The 26,479-nt window shown below is 42.9% G+C and overlaps 1 protein-coding gene across 1 annotated transcript in view; it reads right to left on the bottom strand.

Moving 5' to 3' along the window:
• Positions 1-287: 287 nt before the first annotated feature.
• Positions 288-26,479, bottom strand: part of ABCA13 (ATP binding cassette subfamily A member 13) — a 36,993-nt gene continuing 10,801 nt past the window's right edge. The window contains 15 exon segments of the mRNA XM_070046276.1: positions 288-484; positions 554-676; positions 1,610-1,786; positions 3,409-3,518; positions 6,689-6,741; positions 8,811-8,885; positions 9,418-9,787; positions 11,402-12,192; positions 12,195-12,303; positions 12,305-12,497; positions 12,500-13,220; positions 14,069-14,280; positions 14,283-15,422; positions 15,858-16,762; positions 19,426-19,540. Of these exon segments, the coding sequence (XP_069902377.1) occupies positions 288-484; positions 554-676; positions 1,610-1,786; positions 3,409-3,518; positions 6,689-6,741; positions 8,811-8,885; positions 9,418-9,787; positions 11,402-12,192; positions 12,195-12,303; positions 12,305-12,497; positions 12,500-13,220; positions 14,069-14,280; positions 14,283-15,422; positions 15,858-16,762; positions 19,426-19,540 (5,291 nt within the window).

The raw sequence follows: 26,479 nt of genomic DNA on the forward strand, positions 1-26,479 counted from the left end.
AGGAGCTGGCACCCCTAACCTTCATCGTATCGACTCAACCTCTGGAGACTCTCACTGCGCATGGGATTCCACGTTGGCACTGAGACAACCGTACGTTAGAGCATTTATGTATAGATATTAGAGACGGACAGCGGCGCTGAGCCCTTTGCCTGCCTGTCGGGGCAAAACGTTTTCTAATTGAAACAAATATTAGTTCTGTTACTCATAAAAGTCCATTTCGCTTTCTGTAACATGAAGACACTTACAAGCACGTGCAAAGCTGCGTGCTGGGCGCCCGCAGGCCCGTGTCAGCCCTGGTCCACCCGGTTCCAACACGCTGGGTCTGCGCACGCGTCTTGGGGTTCGCGGTCCCAGCGGGCCCCGCGCTGCTGGAAGCTGGGCGCCGGGGCGCGGCCGAGCGCCGGGGCGGGGCCGAGCGCCGGGGCAGGGGGGGGCGGGGCGGGGCTGGCGTGGGGCAGCCTGGTTGCGGGAGGCACCTGTGGTCCTGGGAAGACCGGTGAGGAGAGCAGAGTGCCGGCGGGATGGAGGCTGCTGGCCAGAGTCCCTCACTGACCCCATGGCCAGCCGCCTCCTTTAGGGAGAGCTCGTGGTTCCGGGCGGCAGCGAACTGGCGGCGGGGTGGGGCGGGGGCAGAGGGACAGGCCTGTGATGAGCAGGCCCACATCCTGGGCGTTACCTGGTCAAGGCACAGTGGCGTTAGGAGTGTTCAGTGACAGCGGAGGCGTAGGCTGGCTGTGATGAGCAGGTGGCGCCCCTAGTGGAGGATGGGGGGCCTGCGACCCACCTTCAAACTGCGGCCCTTCTGCTCATCTCTACTCCGGGGCCGTAGGTGAAAACCAAGACTGCCCTGAACAAACCTCATTTGTTTACGTTTGTTTGCAAAGGTATTTGACATGCTGGTTCCTACCCAAGGCCGGCCTCTCCTCCCGACGCCCCAGCTGGGGGCTGATCCGACTCCTGGCTCCCAGTCTCTGCCACCTGCATCCCCCGGTTAACCACCCTGGGTCACCGGACCGCTCTCCCTGCGGTGGACCTGCCCTGCATCCCGAGCAAGCTCTCCGCGGTGTCCTCCAGCCCCGCACACCCGTTCAGTGACACACCTGGGCCCATCCACTGCTGGCCGTGGCCAGACATTCCCTCCAGGACGTCAACGTAAAACCCAACGGATCCTGCACAGGCAGGAGTCCCAGGGGACAGAGGTACAAGCAGTGAGGGCTCCTGGCATGTGCTCATTCCTTCATTCAGCAAACATCTGCCAGCATGTGCTCCAGTCCCCACACGCTGGGTTTCTGCTGATCAACAGGCAGGCCCGGTCGTGAGGAGACCACGGGCCAGCCACCCCGCAGGGCACAGCCAAGGGGCCTAATGCAGGGCCCCTGAGCCCAGGAGTGGAGGCCAAGAAGAGCTTCCCAGAGGAGGTAACACCTATCTAGATAATAACAACGCCTGAGAGTAAGTCAGGAGGACGAAGCAGAATAGATGGTGTGTCGGATGCACCTGGGACGGGTGCAGGGCCAACCTGGCGGGCTCCACGCAGGGCCCAGGGCTCACGGCCCGCTCCGCTGACCCCAGCTCCTCTCTTTTCCTGATCAGCCCACCCTTGGCTTACCCATGTCCTCCTCTGCGCTCACACCCGTCTCCGCAGCACTCCTGCTGCCCCTGCTGTCAAGGACCTCAGGCCCGACAGCAAGGAGAGGGTTCTCTGCAGCCTCATTCAGGAGACCAGGCGTGAAAAGGCAGCAACACACGTGCATGGGCAGAGTCACTCCAGCACTGCTGGCCCAGTCTACGGACTCAGAAGTGCTCAGAGACCAGAGTTTACACCTTAGAGAAAGTCCTGAAAATCACCCAGCAGCCCTGTAAGGACGCTCCTGGCACTGTCCTTCAGCAATGGCGTGAAGAGGAAATTCCACTGGAATCTGTAGTAGTGGATTTGACAAGCAGGATCTCAAACGAGTGAACTCATTTACTATATAAGTATTAATGACTCACTAGCATAGACTCTACTCTGAGCGTCATGGAGACAGAACTGAATGACTGACAGATCCTGCTCTCAGGGAAGCCGCAGACGACTGCAGGAAGGGCCACAGAAAGCTAAAACAAGCACTGAGTGCCAGGACTTTAGAGAACATGTTCTGGGACTCGGGTCACTGCATGGGTCGCCCAGCCCCGGTCAGTGGAACGATCTTCTACCCCAGGCACTGGGCACACGCAGGAGAGGAAGACAAGGATGCTGCCTTCAAGGAAGACTGACGCCGGGGGAGGGGGGAGACTTAGAAATAGGAGCATCAGGGAAGTGTGTTGGAGAAGCCTGAGAAGGAACAACTAGAGAGAAGCAGCATTCAGAGCTCAGGAGGTCTCACCAAGTGAATGGGAACCAGTCAGCGCTGGGAAGAGGGTAAAAGGCAAAGGACTCATCAAAGGTCAGCCGCAGCAGGCAGGGGACTGGCAGTCAGTGAGAGCGAGCTAGTCCTGGCACGGGAGTTAGCTGCACTTGCCCTGATTTACCATGTCTGTGCCAGAATTCCATTGAGCTTTGCTCTGTAAGATTTTGCTGACACGTGGAGCTGAAGTTTGAAGTCAAGAGAGAAGTGGTCACCATCCAATCAGCCCATGTTGCTTGTAGCTGTTGCCATGTTGTAGGTGTGTGTTCATGGCCCCATCTGCTGCTAACAGTGAGTCATTCTTGCAAATAAAATAAAGATCAATACATTTACATGCATCATATACCTTATACAAATCCTGCGAGTGGTGTTACAAAAAATAACACATTTGGGAAGCAAAACAAATGCTTAAGTTGGCAGCTTCTTCACGTGATTCTGGTAGTGCTGTTAACCTTGCTGGGAGATATGACTGTTACCTTATTCAAATACTTCCTACTAATGTTCACCCACGTTTATTCAGAGTTTGGATATCCTCCATAGACTGTAGTTCTCTGTAATACCACTAAACATAATATTTATTAATTATTAAATAAATTTGTTTCCTATATATTTGTTTCCTATATATTCCTATATATATTTATTTCCTATATAAAAGAAATAGGAGCATTAACACTGCATTCGATAGAGGTCAACTCAAGGTCACTGCCAGCGAAGGGGATGCAGGCATCCCTCCGGGAAGAGCCGCTGGCTCTAGCCGCAGGGCACAGCTGAAGGTCAGGCCACAAACACAGGGAAGCACATTCCAGGAGCAGAGACACAGCCCAGAAGCCGAGCTCGGGCAGGGAAGGGCCATTCAGCTGACTGGAGAAGGTCGCAGCCCGGGGGTGGGGAGGCTGGGAGACTCAGGGCCTTGGAAACCGGCAAGAAGGCTGCGCTTGAACCCAGGAGAAACTCAGGGGCACCTGACCACCTCGCTGCCCACCCGGCAGGGCCACTGGGCAGCCCTTCTCCCCAAGCAGCCCACCTGCAAGAAGGACGAGCACACGCTGGACCAGCATCTCCACTCTCCACAGAATCACCTCGAGGTCCTGGGGGCTCCGAGGCTGCGGGAAAGCCCGACTCGCTTCCGCGGCACTTAGGGGGAAACAGACAGCGTCGTGAAAGGTGAGGATCTGCTTCTCCGTGCGAGAACACGTCGTAACACTCGTGAATGAACCGTTCCCCTGCTGGGCCAGCTCGCTCCACAGACATCCGAGGACACAGCCTAGGAAACGGCAGGTCTCGTGTTTTCGTTCAGAGCGTCGTTTTGTTGCCAACAAACGTGACATTTGCTCTCTCTTCTTGTCTGAGGCCGTCCTCTCGAAATGCAAAGGTACATGATCAGAGTGTGAGAGAGAAAGGAGGAAGCCAGGGGGGGATTCTTACGTTTTCCACGTGGGTACAGGAACCCACCTTTACGTAAGGAAGACTCTTATCTTTAAACAGACTCCTGGAGTGCCATAGTGTGTGTGTGCATGTGTGTGTGTGTGTGTGTGTGTGTGTATGCGTGCGTGCAAGTCTCTGTGTTCGCATGCGTGCATAGGTGTACTTGTGTGTATACACCTGTGTGTGTTGGTCTTTATGGAGCCAGCTCCAGTAACATGGCAGAAAAGCCTCCCGACCAACTTTGTAATAAGCTGTCCTGGCTCAGAAGCGCTGAATTCTTCTTCAGACTTAGGTCCTAACGCCACTGAGGTAAGGGGCGCAGCAGCTCTCAGCTTTAACCCTGATCTTTCTAACCCCCCAGACCCTGGTCTCTCAGCCTCTGAGATGAGGAACGTGGTCCAGAAGAGCAGCTCACAAACTGTCGCATCTTAAGCCCCCCGTGGCTTTTGTTCCTCCCTCAGATGAGTTCTATATTCTTTACAAAACTCCAAACCATCCCAAACATCAGACACACTGAACATATAAATAGCATTATCTGGGAAGCACTTCGAAAAGAAAAAATATATATATATGTATTTTTTTAACTGTGGGCCACATCGACTAATTAAGGCTACAGCTGCCCAAGGACATTCCCTGAAAATAAATATCCTTGACAAGCCCTGGAGATTGATTTTAAAAAAAAACAAAGGCCCGTTGGCTTCTCAACGGGCCAGCCCCTTCGACATCATGCTGAGTGACCCCATCCTGGGCTCTCTTGCTGGGGCGGACACAGCAGCATCACTGGTCTGAGAAAACATCACCGCGCTGGAGAAGGCACCAGGATGCTGGGACAGCCTGCAGCATGGCTTCCGGGGACCACAGCGAAGTTTCATTCTTTTATATGCAATTCAATATTTCTACAGCATGTTGTTCTAAATTTACTCTCCTCAGAGGAAGAATGAAACTTTCTAAAAAAATGTTTGACTTTTCGTTCTGCTGTGGTGTTGACGTGACCACAGAACAACCTTGCTTAGTTCAACACACCTGAGGGCTTAGCAGGGCCACCTCCCTCGGCAAACGTGGATTTTCCTTCATTGGATTATTGTGTCTTGGTTGTCAGAGTCCAGCCAGTCCTTAAAGAATGCAATTCTCATGTGCTAATTCGGAAACTTCAGCGTGGTGGAGCTGTGTGTACCTATCAGGACACAAGCAAGCTCAGTGACTAAATGCACGTATGGACAGGGCGCTGGGATGCTTGAGGTGATGAAAACTGGTTTCTTTACAGTTACGGCAGTTAACTGTGGATGAAGAGAGTAGGGAGCCATTGGGCACTTTTGAAGGTCAGGTGGAATCATACAAAATCCTCTAGGGAAGCCAGATACAAGAGCAAAGGATTACTCCAAACAACATAAAGTTAATTTTTCAACTATAAAAAAGTATAGCTGAATGGCAAAATAACTGGGGGTGGGAAATAGTTATTAGCAACTTGTTTTAGCCCCAGAGAAAGACGAGCTTACGTGTAATTTTTGTTTCTGGCCAGAAGAAAACCATAATGATGTGTAGGGCCATTTATTAATCCCCATCAGGTAATGTTATATATAAACTTTGAGTAAATTGTGGGATTTTAATGACGGCATTTTAGTTGTGCCCCAAGCGTTGTGGGCCTGGAAGGAAGGGTCAGATCTGACGGTCCCTGTGCGGCCGCCACTGGCCACTGCCGGCCTTGGTCAGCAGAGCTGCCGCAGGCCCTGGTCTCTCAACCTCTGAGATGAGGAACGTGGTCCAGAAGGAGGCTCACAAACCCTCGCATCTTAAGGACCGCCTGGCGGCCCATCGCAGGCTGTGACGGGGCAGGTATGAGGCAGCTTGGGATCCTACGTTTCCAACCAGCTCCCAGGTGAGGCTGCAGGGCCACCACCTCACACGGGGGCAGAGGGCCTCTGGGGGTGGGGTGCACGTCCCCCACCCCTCTCCGGGGACTTGCTACAAAGGCTTCAGACACAAGGAGGGAACAGAGCCAGGTACTGCCTTCTGTTTCTGACCACCGTTGCCTCTGCAGCTCACTGGCCTTAGTGCTATGATAGATTTAGGGACTGAGGAAGAGCCTAAAAGCAGCGCTCACTTCCACAGGGGGGTGGACTCTAATGGGACGTAACACAGGTGGTGACACTTGCTGCTGAATGAGGCCCGACCAGAAGCGGGGAGATGACATAGGGCCAGAGGGTTCCTTGGGACAAAAACAGTGGATTCAGGTCTGGGACGACCAAGCTTCTCTTCTCTGTATAACTGCAGGCACTGAAGCAGAGGCAGGAGAAATGAATTCTGCCCAAATTTGCTCTAGATCCCTGACCTCTGCCATCTGGGAACTTGTAGTAAATCTTTAGGATATTAATGGACCTTTCTACTTTTTCAGGAGTTTTGTTGTTGTTGTTCTTATTTTAATTTTAAGCTAATGTTTTTGCCTAGATGTCTGTGGTGGTTGTTTTATCCCTAATATGCTTCATGTCTTAAACCCAAATTAATATGCATGTTAAATGCATAGCTTACGTTTATTTTACTGTAGAATCCTTACCATACCCCCAAAGGTATCACTGTTATCCCTGTTTTATACACAAATAAAAGGAGGTTCCGAAAGTTTATAGGATTTGCCTTGATTCAGAAAGTTAGTGAAGTGTAGAACCAAAACTCACATCCAAGTCAGGCTAGTCTGACCCTAAACCCACAACAGGGGGATTTTCTGTTTTAGACTTTTTGTATCTTCCTCATTCAAGAAGGCCATGATCAAAGAATAGTGAAAACAGGAGAGACTGGAAGCAAGTAATCACTAAAGTAGAATGAAAGCGGGCACCAAGCCTTGCGAATTTAAACACTGGGGTGGCGACTACACCCAGTCAGCTCACAGCCCACTAGTTTCCAGTCTTGGGGTCACGGTGTAAATCCACTCCGTGGAGAACTGGAAACAGCAGGTGAAAGCCAGGACTGGTGAAGAGCAGGGCTTGCCAGGACCAGCTCCAGCTCAAATGAAAATTCAGGGCCGAGTGTCAAGTCAAACACAGTTTAGCATCAGAAACAATGAGGCTCTGAAAGCCATCATTCAAATTCCAAGGCACCAATAGTTCTTTGTGCCAACAGACACATGCTTCAGTATCCAAGGAGATCCTTCCAGGTTATTAAAAAGGAGTAGATTCGAGGTGCAGCCGTGTGGCAACAGGACTAACCGAGAATAAGTCAGGCTACCTGGCAGATGAGTGAGGGTTCACTTTCAGTCTCCCTGTGGGACTCAGAGACCACAGACCACCAGAACCGTACTGTCACACAGAGAGGATGGGCTGGGACACAGCTGCACACGCCCTCATCCTAAGGCAGCAGATGACCCCCGGAGCATGACAGCCAACAGCGCTGGGCCTTCTGAGAGCAGGGTTTCCCTGACCTACTATTCGGGGTGGGCGGCCAGTGCTTGGACATAGATCAACCACAGAGTCAGGTTGAATCTAAGGAGGGAAGAAGCCCGGCCCTGTCCAGGGGGCAGTTACCCTTGACAGCACAGTTTTCTGTGTAATGTGAATGGCCTCAGGTTTTTATCTGCATATCAAATAGCAGAACCCTCGGCTGCCAGAGCAGGGGAACAGAAAAACTGGTTACATACCTAGTCTTGGGGCACGTGAATAGAATAAGATGTTTTTACTTTTGAAAAAATAATTTACTTTGGAGAAATGTAGAATAAATTCAAATCGTATTTGAATGCCAAATAACGAGGCAAATAGTGACAAGAGACTGGGCATGAACCATGCCCTGGGGAAGCCAGCTTCAGAGTGTAAGGAAGGTTGAGCTCAAGCAGGACTGCTTACCCTGGTTCAGTGCAATTCCTGCCTGATTCTGTTTTATAGTTACTGCAGGGGGAAATGAAGCAAATTCAGTGTTTTATTACCTTGGATGGATCAGTGAGACCTTTGGCCAGTATCCAGCCAATGCAATCAATCCCTTCTGGTATTTCTCAAAATGTGATCATGGTTTGAGGACGTCAGGAAAGTCAACCAGCTCTTCCTTGGTCTTCTCATCTTTTCTTGATCTGCTATTCTCTCCAGGGGTTGCATTAATAAAAATTTCAAAAATGTGCTGAAACAAAGTGCTCAAGGAGTGTGTCTTCTGAGAGCTGTTGAGGAGAAGCTCTTGACTCACGAGAGCTAGTCTACTTAGCACGCTCTGGACTGCTTCTCTGAGTTGTTGGTGAGTCACGTCCTGAATCAAAGTGCTGAAAAGCAAAGCTTTACTCAAATCACCTCTGTTGTCACTTTTCAACCCACTGGAGGCCTTTCCAACTGCTGTTACGGTTTTCAAAAGGTCATTTGGATGTGGAGCCAATGTCAGCAACAGACTAAGAACATCCTTGTTGTCCTTCCCTAACTTATGCCAAAGCGCTTCTGAGGTGAGGTCGATCACCTTTCTCAAGTAATTCCCTAGTTCCATGCTGTTTCATGATGGTATTTCATGCAAAAACAGGGTCACTTCACGAGTTCTTTCCCCTTTTGTATCTTGAGGCAAATTATGAGTGGAAATTGGATTAGAATATAAAAAGTCTTTGTGATTGATGATGTTGTTTATAGGAACTAAGTAATCCAGGATTTCTTCCCATAAGTTGACAGAATCCACAGAAAATATTTGGGTCCCATTATTAAATGCCGCCACGAGACATTCCATGTCTCCCAAATTGATTTTCACAGAAGTTAAAAATTCAGCTATTTCTTCCCTAATATCATAAATATCTTTGGACTGGTTCACATATGTGAATATGCTAGATGACATATTGAAAATATCAGAGTCTTGGGAAACAGCAGGTTTGACTCCAATCATCCCAAAGGCCAAGTCAAGAAATGGCGTCAACAAGTCATCTATATTTTCAAATATTAAATGATCTGCTTTTTACAAAGTAATCATTTCATTGGCAACATCTCGAACACTTTGTTGCAAAATGGAATAAAGGGTGTCCAAGAATTTCATGGTGTCGTTGGTGTCCAAGAATACCATGGTGTCGTTGGCTGTGAAGACAAAAGGCATTTCAAACATGGCAGCCACCTCTCTTGAAGTTTTCTCGGCCAGCTTAAGGAGGTCCACGGTGGAGGTGACGGAGGTGGTGAGACCTCTCATTTCGGCTCCATCGTCCACCAGCATGGTCAAGAGGGGGTCCAGGGCACGACTCTCTCCACGCACTCTTGCCCTTGATATAACACCAAGTTAGCACTTGGTAATTTCTAACGTTGCTCTGTTTGTTGGGGGGGAGGGGAATGAACTATCTATAAAGGAAAGAAAATCGGTTAGATTAGTGAGTATAACTTCTTGGAGGGCAGGGTACAGGGCACGTAAGTCCTTAATAAGAGAGTTTAAAAGAGTGTCCATGGGGCTTCCCTGGTGGCGCAGTGGTTGAGAGTCTGCCTGCCAATGCAGGGGACACGGGTTCGTGCCCCGATCCGGGAGGATCCCACATGCCACGGAGTGGCTGGGCCCGTGAGCCATGGCCGCTGAGCCTGCGCGTCCGGAGCCTGTGCTCCGCAACGGGAGAGGCCACAGCAGTGAGAGGCCCGCGTACCGCTAAAAAAAAAAAAAAAAAAAAAAGAGTGTCCATGAGACGTGCTATCTCTATTGACGTTTCTCTCACGAGGTGAACAGCAGACCTGACATCTTGATTGAGTTTGAAAAGGTCCTCAGAACTGTTCATATGGGAAAGCAAGTGATTCACCACTGTAAGAAACTCCAGATTATTTTCAGTCTCATTTTTTATTGAGGTTTCCCTTAGAAGAGTGTGGAATAAATCTCCCATTAACTGCAGTACTCGAGGATTATCAGAATAAAATTCTCCACCGTCTAACATAAATGAGCTTTTGATTAGGTGATACACAGCTTCCTTTAAAGATGAAAAAATGTTCACCAATCTGTCCTCTTTCATGGAGATAAGAAAATGATCCCGTTTCAAATTTTCTAGAATTTTATCCTTTGGGACAAAACTGTAAATGTATATTTTTTAAATTTCACGGTTAGTAATGAAAAGATTGAAAACATACCCAATTGACCCTTGAACAACCCGAAGGCTATGGGAACTGACTTTCCTTTGCAGCCAACCTCCGTGTCTGTGGTTCCACATCCACAGATTCACCCAACTGTGGATCGGGTAGTATTGTAGTACCTATTTAATGAAAAAGCCACTTATAACTGGGCCCATGTGGTTGTTCAAGGGTGAACTGTAGTGATTTTTTTTGCTTTACAGTAGCATCATGGGAGGATAATACTGACTGAAATACTGAAATGCTAAAATACATCCCAGATGAAAATTAGTGTTTTGTTGCCAAATAATGAAAAGATTGGATGGATTTCATGTATAAATCCATTGCAATGCCTCAAACCTAACAACTTAAAAAGCCATGCACTTTGCTTTTAGAAAGGAAAGGAACGTGAAATGACTGTACAATGATTCTCAGTGTAACAGGTAACGTCCTTCTGAATGTTCCAAGACCTAGCGAGCCACTCGGCATGGCAGGGGCTCTGTGACTTGTCAACTCGGTTGTACGAGCCCCAGATCCAAGCCCCAGAGCCCCTTTCTTGTGTGTTTCTGGTCTGGTGGGCTTCACGGGTGATTTGCTCATGAGAGTGCACAACAGCCACTTTGTAGCATCATAAACACTAACCTAGGTGCTGCTGGAGGGAATTCATCAGATGTGACTGAAGACCCCAGACAGCCAGCTTTAAGTCAGGGAGAAGGGATGCTGCCCCGGGGAAGCTTGACCTCACCAGTCGCAAGGTCTTCAAGAGGGTTAGGACCTCCTGGACCCAGCGAGCCCACCCTCATGTGCAGCTGGATACCTCCTTCCCCATCACCCCAACCCTGCCCCCCAATGGCCCCCTGTGGATGGGAACCTGCAGTTCCTGCCTGTGGGATTCCAGTTTGTTTCCTAACAGCTTGCCCTGCTGACTCTGGACTCCCTCAGCCAACCCCAAAACTGCAGAAGCCAATTCAATCCCTGTATGAAGTCTTTGCTCTGTTTCTGCTTCTGAGGTTGAGACCTGACTGATACGGACATCACAGAATAAGGTAGAATCTCCCTCCAGCCTTTTCACTGGCAAGCTTCAAAAGGAATGAAAAAATAATATATGAAAAAACATAATGTGACTCTGAGTTTTAAAATTTTGGAGTTTTAGCAATTCCAAATATAAACATCAGTAGATTTATTGGAATGAAAATACTTAAGCCCTTCATTTGTGATTAGACAGTTAATGCATTAATATGACCATCACATATATCCATATACATATATAATAACAATTTTTCAGTTCCATATAAAATAGAATTTCATAATTATTTTCATAATCCAAAACTGTAATAAAGCATAATAAGTGATTAATTCCCAGGGGCTAGGCTTATATACATATATTTACTAGTTAGATGACAATCATCAAAGTTATTTTACCTTGATTTTTATAAAACGTTCATTAAGACAAAATTCACTTCAAAGATCATTCAAAGGTGTTGGTACAAGTGCTGTCATTGACACTATAAACTCCAGGAAATAAACTGGATTGTAACATGCAACTACAAGCACTATACAAAGCAAAAGTAAACTCACCTCATCTCTGCAATGACATCTTTGTGGAAGTCTTTCAGCAGAAGAGATATTTTGTCCCCAGAATTTTCCTTTAGTAAAAAGGGGAAGAATGTTTTCAAAAGCTGTTCCAAGAAATCCACTATGCTTCTTGGAGGGAGAATGATTCTCTCACCATTTTCTGACTGTGTATGGTTCAAGGCAAGGTTAATGAAATTCATTATTTGAAGGTTGGTATCACTTAAATTCAAGGCTGCTTCTTGAGCACTCTCAGCTAAGTTGTTGACTGAATTAATTAGGAAGCTTTCAAAAAGCAGCTGAACAACTGAGAAATTAATTAGCTGTTCTTGGTTTAGCAGACGAAGAAGTAGGGCAACATCAAAATTATCTTCTCTAGAAACATTTTAGAGATTACCCAAAATGGTAGCAATATCTTTAGCCAACAAAGCTATATCATCAGTTGAACTCTCGTTAGCTGTAAGAAGAAATAATGTTTGTATCATTTTGGAGTAATCTTCATTTGCATATTTATGAAACCAGTTTTTTATGATCAATAAAAAATCTTCAATGATTTCTACTGTCTTCAAGGATGATGAATCCAGGCTTTCGGAAAAATGGGCAAGTGGCAAAGTTAGGTTTTGAAGAGCCACTGAATTAGTAATTTGTATTTCCTTGTTAATTTCAGAAAACAGGGATCTGATACTAAAGTTATGGGTTAGATATTTCATGATTTGTTCAAACTCAAGCCATAGATCTTCAAAGTTGTAAGTTGTTTCACTTTTTTTAATAAAACGTGATAGTGCTTCTAAACTACCACCATTTCATTCAGAAATGTCATGAATAGAGAGACTACAGAATTAGCACTATTTTCTAGGCTCTCATCCCTAGAAAGCAAGTTTATTATCCTTTCCAAATCTGTTAGAAATATTTCTAACAGATGATTCTGTTCCGTCATCAACATTAAGGATCTTGTTTAAACTAGCTAGTTTATCAAGGAGGTTTTCATCTGATGTGGCTTTTGTAAAGTTGCCTTTTTTTTTAATTTTTCTATGATTTGCAAAGCAATCTGCTTTTATGGAACAGCTGGGACAAAGTTCAGAGATGCTGCTATTGTCTAATTTCCAGAAAATGGGACAAATGGTAACACCTTATGACAAAATTCTTGCACAGTTTTCAAAAGCAAAGTCTTAACATGGAAGACTTTGGACAGCTCTAGAAGAATGGAATTCCAATCCATTAATTCATGAATTACACAGGCTACTTTCCTAGTTATTTCCACTTGTGAGCTTTCATGCCAACATTGTGAGTCTTCACCTGGGGAAGACAGGTGGAGGTGGTCAAGGATACTGGCCACTTTGCTGTAAAAGGAAGGAGAGGTGAGCTTGTGGGCATCACAGGCTCCTGACCTTGGATTCTGCTGAAATCCAGAAGTTGTGTGATTCCAGCACCAAAACACAGGAAGACAAGTTAAAGCCTCTGAAAGGATGCCTGGTTGATCTGATATTAATTCAATTGTGTCCAAAAGAGTTTTAATCACAATAGTGAAGTCTTCCTTGGTGACGTCTGAAAGGCTTATGCCATGCAGGAGCGTGAAGTTACAGACGTCCCTGAGGGCCTCCATGATGTTTTTGTCACCCACGCCCTGCAGGAGCCTCATGGCACGAGGGAGCACATAGTACACGTCGATGGAGGCATCGGCGTCCTCTTTAGGAAGCAGGCGTGAGAACCTCAGTAGGTGGTTAACACTCCAAGAACGTGAGCTGTCGACAAGTTTTTCCATCAAGTCAACAAAGAAGCTGACCCCCAAACTGCCAGTACCTAACCTACTGACATTCTTAAAGAACTCTCACACTGGTCAGAATGGCCACCATCAAAAAGTCTACAAACAATACATGCTGGAAAGGGTGTGGAGAAAAGGGAATCCTCTTGCACTGTTGGTGGGAATGTAAATTGATACAGCCACTATGGAGAACAGTATGGAGGTTCCTTAAAAATCTAAAAACAGAACCACCATAAGACCCAGCAATCCCACTACTGGGCATATACCCTGAGAAAACCATAGTTCAAATAGAGTCATGTACCAAAATATTCATTGCAGCTCTATTTACAATAGCCAGGACATGGAAGCAACCTAAGTGTCCATCAACAGATGAATGGATAAAGAAGATGTGGCACATATATACAATGGAATATTACTCAGCCATAAAAAGGAACGAAACTGAGTTATTTTTAGTGAGGCGGATGGACCTAGACTCTGTCATACAGAGTGAAGTAAGTCAGAAAGAGAAAAACAAATACTGTATGCTAACACATGTATATGGAATCTAAAAAAAAAATAAATGGTCATGAAGAACCTAGGGGCAAGATGGGAATAAAGACACAGACCTACTAGAGAATGGACTGGAGGATACGGGGAAGGGGAAGGGTAAGCTGGGACAAAGTGAGAGAGTGACATGGACATATATACACTACCAAATGTAAAATAAATAGCTAGTGGGAAGGAGCCACATAGCACAGGGAGACCAGCTCGGTACTTTGTGACCACCTAGAGGGGTGGGATAGGGAGGGTGGGAGGGAGGGAGACGCAAGAGGGAAGAGATATGGGTACATATGTAAATGTATAACTGATTGACTTTTTTATAAAGCAGAAACTAACACACCATTGTAAAGCAATTATACTCCAATAAAGACGTTTTGTTAAAAAAAAAAGAAAAGATCCATCAGGCTTTCACTTATCTGTTCCAGCTTGTCTACTAGCAGGTGTATGTCTGTTTTCTTGACCGTGCACAGGAGAGAAGTTACCTTCTTTAAAACTTGAATAGTACCTGGCTCTTGTGGAATATCGTGATAAACTGAGGGCATCAGGGCGTTGAACGCCTCTCTCATGAATTCAATATTGAGACCACAGCTTTCATTAATCCATGAGAAATTATCTGGGGTGAATTTTGGAGATCATGAGATAAATTGAAGGCAAGGTAACTAGCTGTTAAAATGGACAGCCTAATCTGTGTATACTATTTTCCCTTGGACTGGTAGCAAATATGTTTAATTGTTTTTTCAGTTTTAGAAGAGGTGTTCTTTTCCAGGATGTTAGGGGAAATATCTTTCACAAGTTTTTGAATTTCCTTCCCCAGAGCTACTAAATGCAGCCAAATACTTTGAAACTGACGAGGCATTTCATCTGACATTTCTATGGGTTTTAGAATTAATTCAGTAAAATGTTTCCAGTTGGATTGAGGTGCAGAATCAACGTCCCTTGTTAAGTTGTTGATAATCATCCTTACTTGGTTTGTGGAATCATTTAAAAGAGTTAATAAAATCTCAGGTTTTGGTACCTTTTCTTTTTCAAAGACTGCATTAAGTATAACGTTTAGAAAGTCAGCCACATTTTTTAAGTAAACGTTCACACAATTTATTTTTGACATATTCCATGAACAATAAGGTCCCATCATTCTATTCAACATCCAAGTAACAAGCTTCAAAGTAGAGCTCATTTTGTTTTCCACATCTGGAAATATTCCCTGGCAGCTTTGGGGAATTTTCACATCACTTTCCAGTGCAGCCAAAATCTGAGTGAGACCAACACGAAGAGGAGTGAAAACATTCGTGTCCAGCTGAAATATTTGAGCCAGGCGTCCACAGATTTGGGCCCACATTTGCAGCCATGAAATGGTACAGTGAACGGCCGTAAATTCATGGAACTCACTGCCGTTTGCTGAGAGGTTTGAAAGGATTTGTGCCCACGGGAGAATAGATGAAGACCCCTCATCTATTGAATAATTCATGGAAGAAACGCTTTTATTATCCAGAACAAAGCATTCACTACCTAGCAGGGCTTCTGCTGAGCCATTGATGAGTTGGCTCACATACTGAAATAAAGAAAAAGTAGCGTGGATCACTTCCATTGCGGGACCCTCTGTAGACAACAGGGATTGGACTTGAAGCTCCAAAAAGTTAAAAATTGAAAGCAACTGTTGACAGTAAGATACTTCAGAAATTCCCCTAAGAAACCCTGTTGTCTCATATAAAAATACAAATGCTGGGGCTTTCCTGGTGGCGCAGTGGTTGAGAGTCTGCCTGCCAATGGAGGGGACACAGGTTCGAGCCCTGGTCTGGGAGGATCCCACATGCTGTGGAGCAACTGGGTCCGTGAGCCACAACTACTGAGCCTGCGCATCTGGAGCCTGTGCTCCGCAACGAGAGACCGCAACAGTGAGAGGCCCGCGCACTGCGATGAAGAGTGGCCCCCACTCGCCACAACTGGAGAAAGCCCTCACACAGAAACGAAGACCCAAACACAGCCAAAAATTAATTAATTAAAAAAAAACTCAAACACCCACATACATGTATTCAACACCTGAAATCCGTTCCAACATCAGGCAAGATTGAGATTAGCTGCTTAATAACAAGTTCCCTATCTCCTTCTCCCGTTTCCTTCATAAAAAAGAAAAAGAAAAAGAAAAAAATGCAAGTTCTTCACTGATGTTTTGGAAATTAAATTGCTTTATGATATCCAAAATGTGTTTTGAGATTTGTGTAAGGAAAGACAGCAAAGACCCTCTCCTCTGAATGCTCAAGAATTTATAAATATATTGGTAAAATGAAGAGTAAATCTAGAGAAGTAAAGCTGAATCTTTGACCTGGAAGACATTTAGGTAGATATGAGTCAAAATTTTATGAATATCTTGTTTTTGAGGTTCAGAAAGGGCTGAGAAAAGATCGAATGTATTCCTCATAGCATAGACTGTGCCTACAGCTTCTGTGATTTGTTTCTGCTTCAGAAATCCTAATTTATAGAGATTATTTATTATCACTTCACTTAAATGAACAAAATCCATTTTCCTGGCTGGTGACTGAGGCCAATCTGAATGGAACAACTGGGAAAAGTTAAAGCTTTTACTATGAATCCTCTCATTTTATGGATCAGAAAAATTTACAAGTGTAGACAAGATTCCCAGTTTAGCTCTTTCTCCTTTTGAAGCACCATGTGTCCACAATGCCAGGATCTTGGGATTCATTCCAAAAAGTATTAATTCCATAAATCTCAAGATATTTCTTGATTCCTTCCTTATCCAGAGACTTTAAAGGGCTTGTACCTTTTCAATCATTTCTTTGCCGAATTCCAGAAGTTTCTGAGTATCAATACCAGGTGTGTCTCTCTCTAAACTCGCTAAATGATTTATCCACAAATGACTTGTATTTAGAATCGTCTCAGGGAGAGGTGAGAGGTTATGGAATTTGGGAATACTGGATGAGCCAAAAGGATTGGGCAATAATAATTTCTCCCAAAATCCCGTAAGAGATAAAAGGAAGTTCATTTGCTCATCCTCAAGGGTCTGCAACTTCTTTTCCATCATTAGAAGTGCCTTTGTGAAATGTAAGACCCTACAATATTAACAGAACTGATGCAGTATCAGAAAAAATAAATAAATTCAAGACAAATTCAACTTATCAAATTTTTAGATAATACTCCGATTTTTTATAGTAAAACATAAATGAAATATTTACTAGGCAATATATTTTCCCAACAGGGATTCATGTGAACATTTGAAAATGTTTTAGAAATCTACAATGCAGTTGCATACATTTAGCTAAAAATCTGCTTCTTGCACCAAAAACAATGTATTTTAAGTTACTTTACTCAGTGAGTTTATATGCATGATCATTAAAGATAAGTTTGCTGTTTATGCCGGAGGCATCTTAGGATTCAATTCCTTATTACATCTCAGAATGTCTTGGTGACAGAGGCTGTCCAAATTGCAAGACGGTTTGAAACTGCCCCTGTATGATCTAAGGACAAGTGTTAGGATTTCTCATTCTAGAAAGCAACTGCAGTGATCTTTAAACAATGCTGTACTTCCCACTATCAGAAACTCATCATTTCAGATGGCGTACTTCCCCTCCGGGGGTTTATTTTTTAAATACAAAGCGTTCTCAAAGGAGCAGCTCGACAATTAAGACAAACCCACACTTCTAATAGGAGCCCTCACTTGAAGAACTGACTGACTCAGGAGCTACAAGTCCACTTCTGAAATCCTTGGGGCCCTGTGTGTTTCAGACTTTAGAAAGGGAGCTTGTGCAAGTATCACACATGCATTCATGGCCCCTCCACCAGGGGCACCGGGGCAGCCCTGTATCAACTCACTGACACTTCTGCAGGGACACCTCCGAACAGGTTCAGTGGGAGGGGCAACAGACCCCTTAACACTTACGTCTGCAGAATGAGTTGCGATGCCGATCTTGAGAAAAGCTTCGATTTTCAGACTTCTGCAGATTTCAGAATTGTGGATACAGGATTTTGACCTGTATTGTCTCTTAATGCCCTAAAGGGTGAATTACTTTCTAAACTTCCTTAACTCTCTAATTCTGTTCTGTAACACAGTCTGGCATAGAATACACAGAGGATGGGTCAAGTGCAAGGAATTGTTTTCCTCTCTCACAACTGAGATCTGAAAGCAGGAAAAATACAGACTTAATTTACTTTATTGTCATTTGTAGAACAGACAGCGGCTAATCTGAACCATGGAACATCGAAAACATTTCCTGGGAAAAAACTTGATCAGGAAAGAGAAAGCTACACTCTGAAAACTTCAATATGAACCTTACTCAAATCCAGCCCTGCTTAGAAATACATGCACCACAACTATGTGAGTAATCGTGTATTGGTAGAGCAGAATGCAAATGATCTTGTTTTTCATTAGGATCTGAGAGGTCATGGGGTAGTAATAGTAGGATGAGTAAGGGCCGAAGCAGAACTAGTACTCCTGGTAGTGATATTGCCACACACGTTTATATCACTTTACAATTTTTAAAGCACGTTCACCACTATACTCTTAGTTCATGCCTACAACAGCCCTTTGAGGTACACAGCATCATTTCTATTCCATGTGAAAAGAAACATTTCAGGATTTTTTTTTAATTAGCAAATTCAAACTGCTATTGTATGGCAGGAACTGGAATATGGGCCGGGTTTTCTCATTTCCAGCTCAGCTTTCTTAATATTAACTCTGTACTTATTGTCCATTCTTATTCATTCATTCATTAAGTCAACATCTAGTTACCTAGCCCCTATCATGAAAGATGCTGTGCCAGCTGCTATGAGTCTACAAAGATAAAATTAAGCATGTCCTTGGAGCATATACAGACTAGTTTCATTGCCATCTTTCTGTGCTATTAAATAGCTGTGACTTTCGGGAAAGTGAGGTATTATAAATCCAACACGATCAAGGGACTGATTCTCCAGAGAGTCCATCACCTTCTCTTCCTCCTGTACCCATTAATAGCTGAGCTTAAAGTCTCCCCAGGAGTGACGAATCCCGGGTCTAGACAGATGCTGTGGGGTGCTGCTTAAACTTTGGCTTGCACCAAAACCACCCGTAGAATTTTTCGTATCTACAGAAAACTGGGTACTACACACAAGCAAGATTTAGCATGTCTGGGGCGAAGTTCAAGCATTTGTATTTTTAGCAAATTTCACAGATAAATTTGATCCATTCCCAAGTTTGAGAACTACTGCTCTAAGGCAAAGCTTCTGTCCCATCACATCCCAACACACCCCACAGACAATAAAGTATGCTCTTAAACTATACACAATATCCATAATTATACATAAAAATGTCCATTCCAACACATGTGCTGAAATAGCCAAGCGGTATATAATCTGGCAGATTTAGCTCCAAAGGTCAATTCTCTCTCAAAAGTCTCCAGAACTACCAGGCTCTGAAATCATCGATCCCGAGTCTAAACTCTAAGCAACTAGATAAGACTATTTTTCAAAGAAGGATTTTATTTTGGGAGTATTTTATAATAAATTATGCTCTCAAGGGGACATCTTATTGCCGTAATCTGTTTCCTTTCAAAATGAGTCCTACATGAGTCCTACATTGTATGACACAAATATTTATTGAGAACCAAACCCATATGGAGTGCTTTATTGAGAGCTACATCAGGATCTCACATTTTAAAGCAAGTGCCTCCAATAACTAGGTTTTGTTTATCTTCAGATAATAGTTAAGTCAAGACCTAGAAGTTGAATTCTGAAAACTCACCTAGATATGGAAGCTGCTGGAGTCTTGATCAAGTTATTCAAAAATGCGAAATAATTATCACCAATGATTTTCCAATCCATGTTTTCTTCATAACAAGGAGATTCCTCAGAGAAAACTAAATAGGAAGGCATTTCATATATTGATTTCGAGTTGGGTATAAAAGTCAAGTCTAGTAAAGTGAGACATGCTACAGTGTTTCAGTTAACATGGTTGAAAATATAACGAGAGAGGATTAGAAGTCCTTCTGATTTGACTTCCGCTTCTGGCCAAGATGAAGTGCCACTGGCCGCCAAGGAGTGTAGGACAGAGACCCATGAACAAACGGTAGAAAATGAACAAGGTGAGGCCTTCCCCCCTGTGACTCAGAAGGCAGAGCTGGAGTCTGGTAGGCGTCCTGAGTTGAAGGGAGGGGGTTTAGAGTCCGAAAGACAGGAGGGGTTCACGGGACAGAGTAGCTGCCCAGGGAGTCATCTGCTGTCTGCTGAGGACGAATGCTCCATGCATGAGAAGGAGCTCCCTGAGGCCAGGGAAAGAACCACCCAAAATTAAAGATAAGGGGCCAGTGATCACGCAGGGCCAGGAACAAACTTTGTTCCTGTTACCCAGACTAGAGCAATCCACGATTTGTTAGACATTGAGGAGAAGATGCCAAAAAGGTCTTGACTCAGTAACGGGGAATATTTACAACCTCTCTGAGCACTGCTCCAGCCCCGCCTAACAAATCTTAAAAGCAAGACCCTAAAGGATCAAACTATTTCAAGCAATGTTTTTGATAACGTAGGAAAACAACATAACAATCACAAAACAAGGCTAAATTCGTAACATTTGACATTCAATCAAAAATTGCCAGGCGTGCACAAAAGCAGGAAAATGTGACCCATAACTAGGAAACAAATTAATCAATCAGAGCTTACCCAGAACTGACAGAATTCAGGTAGAATTACTAGAAAAGAGTGTTAATCACATAAAAGAGTTTATACTATTTAGTTTATACTGCATGGTTTTGTTTTTTTGTTTTTGTTATAAATTAATTTATTGATTTATTTCTATTTTTGGCTGCATTGGGTCTTCGTTGCTGCATGTGGGCTTCTCTCTAGTTGTGGCGAGTGGGGGTTACTCTTCGTTGTGGTGCGCAGGCTTCTCATTGCAGCGGCTTCTGTTGTTGCAGAGCACGGGCTCTAGGCATGCAGGCCTCAGTAGTTGTGCCTCGATGGCTCTAGAGTGCTGGTTCAGTAGTTGTGGCTCATGGGCTTAGCTGCTCTGCGGCATGTGGGATCTTTCTGGACCAGGGCTCAAACCTGTGTCCCCTGCCTTGGCAGGCAGATCCTCAACCACTGCGCCACCAGGGAAGTCCTATACTCTATAGTTTAAATAACCCAATAAAAATGCAAAACTTGTCAGGTCAGATAAAACAAGAACCAATTATATGTTGCATGTACAAAATGTACTTGAAATAAAAGACATAAATAACTTAAAAGTAAAAAGATGTAAAAGACATACCACACTACATTAATCAAAAGGAAGCTTTCAGATGAAGTAGATTCCAGATGATAATATCATTATTATTTCATAATCATAAAAGTATCAATTAATTGAGAAGACATAACAATTCTAAATCTTTACGCACATTATAACAGAGTTTTAAAACACATGACACAGGGACTTCCCTGGTGGTCCCGTGGTTAAGAATCCGCCTTCCAGTGAAGGGGACGCAGGTTTGACCCCTGGTTGAAGAGCTAAGATCCCACATGCCGCGGGGCGAGTAAGCCCGTGCGCCACAACTCTGAAGCCCAGGCGCCGCAACGAAGGATCCTGCATGCTGCGACGAAGATCCCAACACAGCCAAATAAATAAATAAATAAATATTTTTAAAAAAAACCACGACACAAAAACTGATGAAATACAGGATAAATAGACAAATCCACAATTATAGCTGGAGATTTCAATACCCCTCTCCAAATAATTGATAGAACAGGAAGATAAATATCAGTAAGGATACAGATTTCTTGATCTAACTGATGTTTGAAGAATGTCCCACCCAACAACAATATCGTACACATTCTTCTCAAAAGCAATGGCACATTTTCCAAGGAGACCATATTCTAGGCTATAAAAAAGTCTCAATAAATTTAATAAGATCAAAGTCATACAAAGGATGTTCATTGACTAATTCAATTAGAAATCAATACCTAAATATAACTGGAAAATCACAAATATTTGGGAACTAAACAGCTCATAGATCAAAAAAGAAATCAAAAGGTAAATTAAAAAGTACTTCAAAATTAGATGAAAATGAAAGTACAATATTCCAATATTTGTGAGATGCCACTAAAAAAAACAGTACTTAGGGAGAAATTAAGTACCTATATGGGAAATGAATAAGGGTCTCAGAGACTTCAACTTCCAAGTCAACTTCCAAGTTAAGAAACTAGAAATGCAGAGTCAGTTAAACCCACAGTAAGTAGAAGAAAGAAAATAATAAAAGTGGAAACTAAGGAAATAAGAAAAAGAAAAACATTAGGGGAAAATGAACAAAACCAAAGGCTACTTCTTTGAGATCAATAGCACTGACAAGCCTCTCTGCAGAGTGATCACGAAAAAAGAAAGGCACACGATATCACTGATATCACTGATATCATGTATGAGAGAGGTAAAGATTATACAGATTCTGTAATGTTAAGAGAATAACATGGGGGTCAGGGATGCCAACCCTCCACGCAGTAAAAAATCCTCTTGTAACATACGGTCAGCCCTCCAAATCATATCCCCCGTACCTGCGGTTCTGCATCTGTAGATTCAACCAACAAGAGATGGCACGAGTACTGTAGTATTTACTACTGAAAAACATCCACACACAAGTGGACCAGCGCAGGGCAAACCCATGTGGTTCAAGGGTCAGCTGTATTATGAGATACGGATGACACTAAATTAGACAATTCAGATGAAAGAGAAAAATTCCTTGAAAGACACAATCTACCGAAGCTCATTTAAGAAGAAATAGATAATCTGCATAGCCCTATATCCTTTAAATAAATTGAATTTGTAGTTAAAAATCTTCCCAAAAAGAAAACTAAAGGCCCAGATGGCTTCACTAGTGAATTCTACCAAATGTTTAAGGGAGAAACAATACCAATTCAACACAAACTCTTCTAAAAAAACTGAAAAGGAGAAAGTACTCTTCAACTCATGAGGCCAGGATTACCCTGATAACAAAATAAGACAAAGATATTAAAAGAAAGGAAAACTACAGTCTAATATCCCTCATAGAACAAATGTAAAATGTTAAACAAAATTTTAGCAAGTTGAATCCAGTAACATATGAAAAAGATATATATCTTACCAACTGGGATTTATCCCAGTTATGCAAGGTTGTTTTAACATTATATATATATATATATATATATATATATATATATGTATGTATATATATTCATATATACATATATATATATATACTTCACTAGCATTTCAATAGCATAGAAATATTAAAATTTCTACAGTGAAAACTACAAGTTGTTAAGAGGAAATAAAGAACACATAAATAACTGGAGAGATATACTATGTTCATGAGTCAGAAGACTCATTACTACCAGAAAAAAAGTCACTCTCCCTAAATTTATCTATAGATTCAACTCAGTCCTGGTTAAAATTCCAGCAGAATTTTGAGACATTGACAAGCAGATTCTAAAATTCATATGAAAATGCAAATGACCTAGAATAGCTAAAAAAAATTTTTTAGAAGAAGAAAGTTGGAAGGCTTACACTACTTGACTTTAGGACTTACCATAAAACTATAATAATCAAGATCAGATGATACTGGTGTAAAGATCAACAAAGAGATCACTGGGCCAGAGTAAACAGTGCAGAAAATGACCCACATATTTGCACAACTTATTTAACAGAAGTACAAAGGTAATCAGTGGAGAAAGGATTATCTTCACAACAAATTTTTCTGGAGCAATTAGATCTCCATATGCAAAAGATAAAATAATAAAATCTGATATGCACCTACATCATAGACAAAAATTAACTCAGAATGCATCACAGATCTACTTTAAAACCTAAAGCTATTAACCTTCTAGAAGAAAACACAGGTGAAAATCTTTGTGACCTCAAGAGTTAGCAAAGATTTCTCAGCTATATTACCAAAACCATGATCCACTGAAAAAAAAAAAAGATATATAGACCTTGATCAAAATTAAATCTTTTGCTCCTGAATGACGCTGTTGAGAAAGATGGAAGGACAAGCTTGAGACCAGGAGAAAATATTCGCAAAGCACGTATCTGATAAAGGGCTTCTATCTTGCTTTACAAGGAACTTTTAAACTCAATGATAAAGAAACACACAGCCCAATTTTTAAAGTGGGGGAAAGATGTGAATACACAGTTCATGACTAAAGATACACAGACGATATATAAGCACATGTAAAGATACATGTTCAAATCACTACTCATAAATGCAAATGAAATCCATTACGAGATACCACACCTATTAGAATGGCTAAAATTTTCTAAACCGACCATACCAAGTGGAGGAATCAGAACCCTCTGGCAGAAGGGGCTCTGGTCGAAACTGAAAATGGTACAATTTTGAAAAACAGTTTGTCAGTTTCTTAAAAAGTTACACATGCATGTACCATATAATCTAGCCATTTTACTTCTAGAGAAAAGAAAGCATATTTCCATTAAAAATTGTATATGAATGTTCCTCGCAGGTTTATTTGCTATAGCCCAAAACAGGAAACATCCCAAACTGTGAGTCGTGTGAATGAGTAAACAATCTGTGATACGTCCACACAACAGAATAGTACTCAGCAGTCAAGAGGAGTGAGCATACTGCCGCATGAATGGAGCTGGAACTAATTAATTACACTAAGTAAAAGATGTCATAGAACATACTATGGAATTCCATTTATATAAATTTCTAGAAAAGGAAAAAACTAACTGATGATGACCGAGGGCAAATCAGTGGTTACCTGGGGACCGGAGCAGGGGCTGGATTGACCTGAGAGGGGATTACAGGGGAGCAAGAGGACACTTTGGGGACAGGTGGACACGTTCCCTGTCTCAACTGTAATGACAGCTTCACAGATACACACATCAGAACCTAACAAATCGTACACTTTAAACACAGGTGATTTGTTGCATGAATCAATTATATTTCAATAAAGGTGATTTTTTTAAAGAAAGAAATCCTTCTAATTTAAGACAAGTAATTTAACCTCTCCAGCACCTATTTCAGAGGCACTTGCAATTTTTATACGTCGCTGAGTTCCTGCTGCAATAGACTGACTTATGTATATATAATTTTATAAGTGTTTAAGGGGGGAAAAGGTGGTAACAATATTGAAAATTAGCACAGATGTGTGTGATTAATATCACATATTTTTAAAGCTAATGCTACCAGAAAACCAAGCCACTTGGAATAACTTTTTTAAACAAAAAAAGAAACATAATCCACCACAGTGAATTCCATGGCCATTCCTTGTGGTGCATTATTATTCTGGAATCATTTCTGTGGGGACAAAAAGGAACTAGTGTCTATGGAAACTGCCTAAAAGTACTGCACTAGGAATTTCACGTACATTAGCTTACTTAATAAGAACTCAGTACAGTAGACCGTATAATTTCTATGTCACCAAGGAGAAAACTGATTGCAATGGGAGGCCAGTAACCCACTCAGTAAAATCTGCGTCAGAAGCAGGGTCTGCTCCCAGCTCCATCTGCCTGCAAAACTCACTGCAGTCCATGATTTAAATACTTAGAGCAGAATCCAATTATTAGAAAACGTAATTCGTGTTTCTGTTATATATAAATAACAAATTCTTATCACGTGCAGTTGGTTTTGTTTTCTACAGGAGGAAGGGGAAATACAGAATGTATAACCGAGAGTTGAATGCTGATCAACAGGCTAGTCATGCATGTAACCCAGAGCTCCTCACACTTCCACGTGCTCATAGACCATCTGGGTGTCGTCCTAAACTTCACGCTCTGACTCCATAGGTCTGAGGTGGGGCCAAGGTTCGGTATTTCTAGCAGGCTCCCAGATGGTGCTGATGCCACTGGTTCAGGGACCACACTTTGAGTAGCAAGGATGTAAGTGAATCAGGTCTGTGTACTCATCCAACACAGGCAATAAAGGGCCCAGAGCCCACGAATTTCCCTCGGTTATTATTCATCCCCCCTAGTGGTAACTACCCATGTCTCCGCGTGATAATCAAAATTGCTTTACACTATACTCCCTACCCAAAATCTTAAAATATAAGTAAGTTCAATATAGAAAGATCTGTGAGTCTAACATAAAACACAACGTATCAAAATGTGTGGAATATATATGGAGCTTTGCATACAGAAAAATGTATAGCCCTGAAAGTGTATGTTAGAAAAGAAGAAAATCTGAAAATCAAGAATCTAGAAAAAGAACATCAAACTAAGTTTACTAGAAGGAAGGAAATAGAGACTAAAAGGGAAATTAGTGAAATAGAAAATAAATGTACAGTAGAAAACAACAAAACTCAGTTCTTTGTCAAGAGGAGTCAGTCACATTTCTGCAGTGGAGCGTGTTTGGGCAGAGTTAAGCCCCTAGCAAGGATCCGTCCAAAGGGAAGAGGGTGGTCAAGCTCACAGGCTCCACAGTGAGCCTTCCCGGATTTGACACTTAGCAGTTGTGTGACCTACTCCAAGAATACTATCTCCTTGAGCTTCAGTATTCTCACCTGAAAATGAAGTTGTACCCAACTTACAGGTTGCCACAAGGATTGAATAAAGCAGTTCACTCAAAACAGAACAAATGTGTGTGATTATCAATACCATTGGGACTTCTGAACCTGGGCCTCTTGCTGATGATGAATGTAACTGTTTGTAGCCTGTATTTCTGGAAATGGTAAAACTGGGCAGAAATAAGTGATTAAAAAAAGGAGAGCAAGGTGGTAAAGCAGAAAGTTAACATGTAGGATGAGCACCCAACTCAAGAGAACACAGCCAACGCACTGGAGAAGCCAACACAGACCCAGCGCTGCTGTACAGGGCGCAGAGCCTGGCAGTGTAACCACAG

This window comes from Globicephala melas, chromosome 9, assembly GCF_963455315.2.
Source record: "Globicephala melas chromosome 9, mGloMel1.2, whole genome shotgun sequence".
In the NCBI taxonomy this organism is placed as follows: Eukaryota; Metazoa; Chordata; class Mammalia; order Artiodactyla; family Delphinidae; genus Globicephala; species Globicephala melas.